At 37.7% G+C, this 4,642-nt stretch overlaps 2 protein-coding genes across 2 annotated transcripts; both read right to left on the reverse strand.

The window, feature by feature from the left end:
• Window positions 1-2,613: 2,613 nt before the first annotated feature.
• Window positions 2,614-3,371, reverse strand: LOC136883452 (MICOS complex subunit MIC19). Its single transcript, XM_067155757.2, has one exon. The coding sequence runs from the start codon at window positions 3,368-3,370 to the stop codon at window positions 2,822-2,824; it is 549 nt and encodes a 182-aa protein (XP_067011858.1). The 5' UTR covers window position 3,371; the 3' UTR covers window positions 2,614-2,821.
• A 157-nt stretch (window positions 3,372-3,528) lies between these two features.
• Window positions 3,529-3,914, reverse strand: LOC136883453 (small ribosomal subunit protein eS21). Its single transcript, XM_067155758.2, has one exon. It carries the CDS (start codon window positions 3,786-3,788, stop codon window positions 3,537-3,539), a length of 252 nt encoding a protein of 83 aa, XP_067011859.1. The 5' UTR covers window positions 3,789-3,914; the 3' UTR covers window positions 3,529-3,536.
• Between the last annotated feature and the right edge of the window lie 728 nt (window positions 3,915-4,642).

A 4,642-nucleotide genomic window follows, 5' to 3' on the forward strand; every position in this document is an offset into this window, starting at 1 on the left:
TGTCTCATATGGTAATAAAGATAAATTCCTAATTGTTAAAAATTTTAATGTACTGAATAGGTGATATTATAAACTAATTAGCATCCTACAGGCCTTGGTATCCTGAAGGCCTGTTAATTATAAAGTGACCCGCGATCAGTGCGACAAATCCTCCTGGCCAATTATCTTGGCTGTCTAGACCGGGGACGCTATCTCACTATCAGACAGCCTCCCCAGTTGTTCTCAGGTAGGTTGAATGGAGCACAAACCAGCTGTCAGATTGAGTTAAAGATCACTCACTTGGTCAGGAATCAAACCCAGGGCCTCTGGGTAAGAAGTGATAATGATGCTATTGTTTAAAGGAGCCCAGCATCTAGGTCATTGGCCCCTAATGGTACGAAATGAAACTAAATGTAACGACAATTTAAAATTGCAGAATTCATCCAGTGACCAGAATTCAAAACTTGATACTGAAGAAAGAATGGATGAATATGAATTTACAACAATCAGCAGATCCAACTCACAATACTGAAAGTTAAATTCCAAAATCAATCCACTGACTAGATGCTGAATAACGATTATGAATTTGAAATAATCAGTGGATCTGACCTTCCCAGAAACTAACTTAAAAATATGGAACATACTGACCATGGGGACGCTTCCAGCCACAATCCTGAATCAAAGACACTTGTTGTCTAAAGGGGTCCAAAATCCAGGTCAGTGGCCTCTCATAATAGTACTTATTGCTAGTACAGCAGAACCATGGTGTTTCTCACATGATGATACTAATCACGGACAAGGTAAGCCCGTGGGGTTCCGCATATAGTGGTAATAACCACGGGTACTGTAAACTCTGTGATCCACCCACATTGCTACTAATCACAAACCTATTATATACCTCACATAGTGCTACTACTTGCAAGTCAGGTCGACCTATGGTGTTCCTCTCGTGACCAGATAAGAGGCAGAATTACTACCTCTAGACCAACAGGCTGGCATTATCTTACAGTGAATAGTATTAATAATGTTGGAGTTATTGTCTCTTTAATTTGTTTGAGTTTAATGAAAAACAGGGCAATCACAAATTAATGGGGGAAAATTATCTACAAACATTTAATTTTACTATCTAAGTAAAGACCCGTAATTATGTTATTGTTAAGAGTGAACTGTAAACTACACCATACTCGAACTAATGCAATACTGGATATGTCGCACACCTTGTGTACTGTCACCTGTGAGCGGTTAGCGAAAGTATGTCTTAGCTTTTTTTTTTATTCGGTCGTCTTCTCTACCGTGCACACTCACAGTACTATCTGTCTCTATAAGTACTACCGACTGCGTACGATTTGCATTGCGTCTATGAAAAGTTATTAAAAACTATTTGAAATAGTACTACGTGCTTGGTCCACCTTGTCAATAGGTCTACACTTTTATAATTGAAAATTTACTCAAACATGCTTCAAGAACATTTTTTACATACCACACTATTTTAGAGTTTTTAATACCTTTCGACTAGTCAGTACAAGAACAAATACCCATTATGGTTAAGTTTATCAACAGTTGTATCTACGTATCAGTCTCGCTCGATCATTTCACTCGGGTCCAGTCTTCGATCGAAAGCTTAATTTTAATGTATCAAGTAATTTCACTGTATATTTTCTGCATTTTTATTTTGCTGTGTTTTCCACGTTTTTACAGAAAACGGGTGCCCTGATCTTCAAATACACCCGACTGAGTCAAGATCGAACCTGCTAACTTGAGCTGAGAAGACCAGTGCTCTACCGTCAATACATTGAAAAAAGAACAGGAGGCACATGCGAGAAAATTCAAGCATCAGAAAGTGCCGATTTTCCAAAGATAAAGATTAGTTAAAAGAACACCAGGGTGAATCAAGTAAATTTCAGAAGATTTCCTTCATCCTACCATAGAACACCTTAGAATAGCCTTTCATATTTCTTTGCAGGCCTAAGTGTTTAATTCAAAGTGCAGGAGATTCAGCTAACATCAATCTCACTACATTATCCAAAGGTGCAATTGAAAATTTGATTCAATCTTTCCTTACAGCGACACATCAAGTGGAGATTGGAAGTAAAGATTAGGAATGTTGAAATGTTATAAATCGTCACGAACTCTACATACCTACATTTTCACAGGTTTTCATGTAATTTTGCATTACCAAGAGGCAAGATATTTAACTTATGAGAGATAAAATTCATTAAGGAACAAGTTAGGATAAGGGATCCTAAAAATAAGGCAGTCAGAACTTTCCAAAAAATGATGCAGCATGGTTTTTCACAAGAAAATAAGACTAACAAAAATTATTTTACGTTAAAAAAGAGGAGAAAAGGAATTTTCAGTGATTCCAACTATGTTAAATGTTATGCCATGAAAATAAGACCATCATTTTTTAGAAATTTCAGCCCAAAATATGATACTGTATATCACACTCAATTTATCACTGTGGATAATTAAATGCAAATCATTAGTAAGTAGCTTATCTTACCTAACTGAAACTTTTAAAAATATAACTCATTGTAACACCAAATATTGCGATTATGTATCATATTTATGGCATTTTACCCTACAACTTAATATCCTAATGCACAACAGGAACAAAAATAAAAAAAATGCATGTTCTTTCTCAGATGTTTATGGATCAACAACAGGTATTCAGACTGGCATTCTTCATAAAATGCAACAAATGTACTATACAAATGAGACTGACAACTAAAGTACAATCGTAACTCTATAGAGAACTCTCACAAAATGCATACTGAATTCTAACATGAATATAAATTTCAGTTGTTCTAGGAATGATTGATTCTACAGTAGTGTTGTTAAGCTAGCCTCTATTTTCAACAGCAGTTTGCATAGTTTTAGCAATACAAGCCTGGAAGGTTTTTACGTCCTTGGAACACAACAACGACTGTTGGGGATGATCCTGATAACACTGTATAACCTTAGCTCTGAGATCTTTGCATGGGTACGAATCAGCGGGATCTTTTGCTTCCTCAATAGTCTTCGTCGCTTCCTGAACTGCAGCTTGGAATTCTTCTTCCATCTTTTGGTCCGTCATTTTGAACTGTTCCTTTACTTTAGCTACCCTTTCTAACCAATATTGATCACTTTTACGAAGCTGAGCTTCCATTTCATGTCGAATTTGTAATGAAGTCGATAAAGGCAAACTTGCGAGAATTGATTCTGGGTTAATTGGCAGAGGCAACTTATCCACTTTAGTAACACTTTTAGGTTGGGATTCGATAGGCACCTCCTCAACCGGTTTACGAACTTCGTTCTTCGCTCGCTTCACCACCACTTCAGAAAGAACGATGTTACTAACTGGCTCCTCATTAGCGACAGTTACTTTACGAGTACTCTTAGAATTACCCATTCCTTAAATAAACTGCACACAAAATCTTAAGTACGACTCTGAATTATTACACGTCCACGAACAATCAACCACCAGCAGCCATTTGTAACAGTTCATCTACAGGTCACCACAGAAACTATATCAGTTGCTCAATCCCATTCGTTGTTCAACTGTTCCATACCAACCCTTAGAAGTTTTTTGCCAATATTCCGTCTTTCTTGACCAACTCATTAATGCAGTCATCAGATTCACCCATAGCACGAAGTGCACCACAAATTGCATACATTTTGACGCCTTCAGTCATACGTCCAGTCGCTGGATCCACTTCCGCTATACAAAGCTGAACGGAGGCATGGTCTTTCGCATGGATTATCCTATTACTAGCAGAACACTTCCTAGGACAATATAAATCAACAAATTCACCAGCGTCGTTCTCCATGATTATTTACCTCCTCAACAAATCAAACCCACGAGTATGAAATCTTCTCCAGAAACGAATTTACGTAGAATATTAACACGAACAAACACGTGTACTACGATTAAAAACAATAGAAGGAAGCGAAAAGGAAGCTCTAGCTAATGATCACGGTCGTGCTATGCAAAGAGTATAGTGTGATGAGCAAAGGGTATAAATATGCAGGATATACCTGCTCACAGAGTAAAGAGCTTGGTGAAGGGTATTTACTAAACAAAGTATCAATATTAGTGAATGGGCAGAGAGAACCGACATCCAGATAAACGAAGAGAATCAATCAGTCAATCACTACTGAGGGCAGTCCCCCAGGAGGCAGATTCCTTATCTGTTGTTTTCCTAGACTTGGAAATTTATTGAACATCTCCCTTGATAAGTTATTCCAATCCCTAACTCCCCTTTCTATAAACGAATGTTTGCCCCAATTTGTCCTCATGAAGTCCAACTTTATCTTCATATTGCCATATTTCCTACTATTAAAGATACCATCCAAACTTATTCGTCAACCGATATCCTCCCACGCCATCTCTCCACTGACAGCTTGGAACATACCACTTAGTCGAGCAACTCGTCTCCTTTCTCCCAAGTCTTCCCAGCCCAAACTTTGCAATATTTTTGTAACGCTACTCTTTTGTCGAAAATCGCCCAGAACAAATCGAGCTGCTTTTTGGATATTTTTTTCCAGTTCCTGAATAAAGTAATCCTGGTAATGGTATTATACACTGGAACCATACTCTAGTTGGGATCTCACCAGAGACAAATATGCCCTCTCCTTTACATCCTTACTACAACCCCTAAATACTCTCATAACCATGTGCAGA

The sequence above is a fragment of the Anabrus simplex genome, chromosome 11, assembly GCF_040414725.1.
Source record: "Anabrus simplex isolate iqAnaSimp1 chromosome 11, ASM4041472v1, whole genome shotgun sequence".
NCBI lineage: Eukaryota > Metazoa > Arthropoda > Insecta > Orthoptera > Tettigoniidae > Anabrus > Anabrus simplex.

What these genes read in the sequence shown, in the direction of transcription:
- LOC136883452 (XM_067155757.2), bottom strand. Translation starts at nt 3,370, where the DNA reads ATGGGTAATTCTAAGAGTACTCGTAAAGTAACTGTCGCTAATGAGGAG.
- LOC136883453 (XM_067155758.2), bottom strand. Translation starts at nt 3,788, where the DNA reads ATGGAGAACGACGCTGGTGAATTTGTTGATTTATATTGTCCTAGGAAG.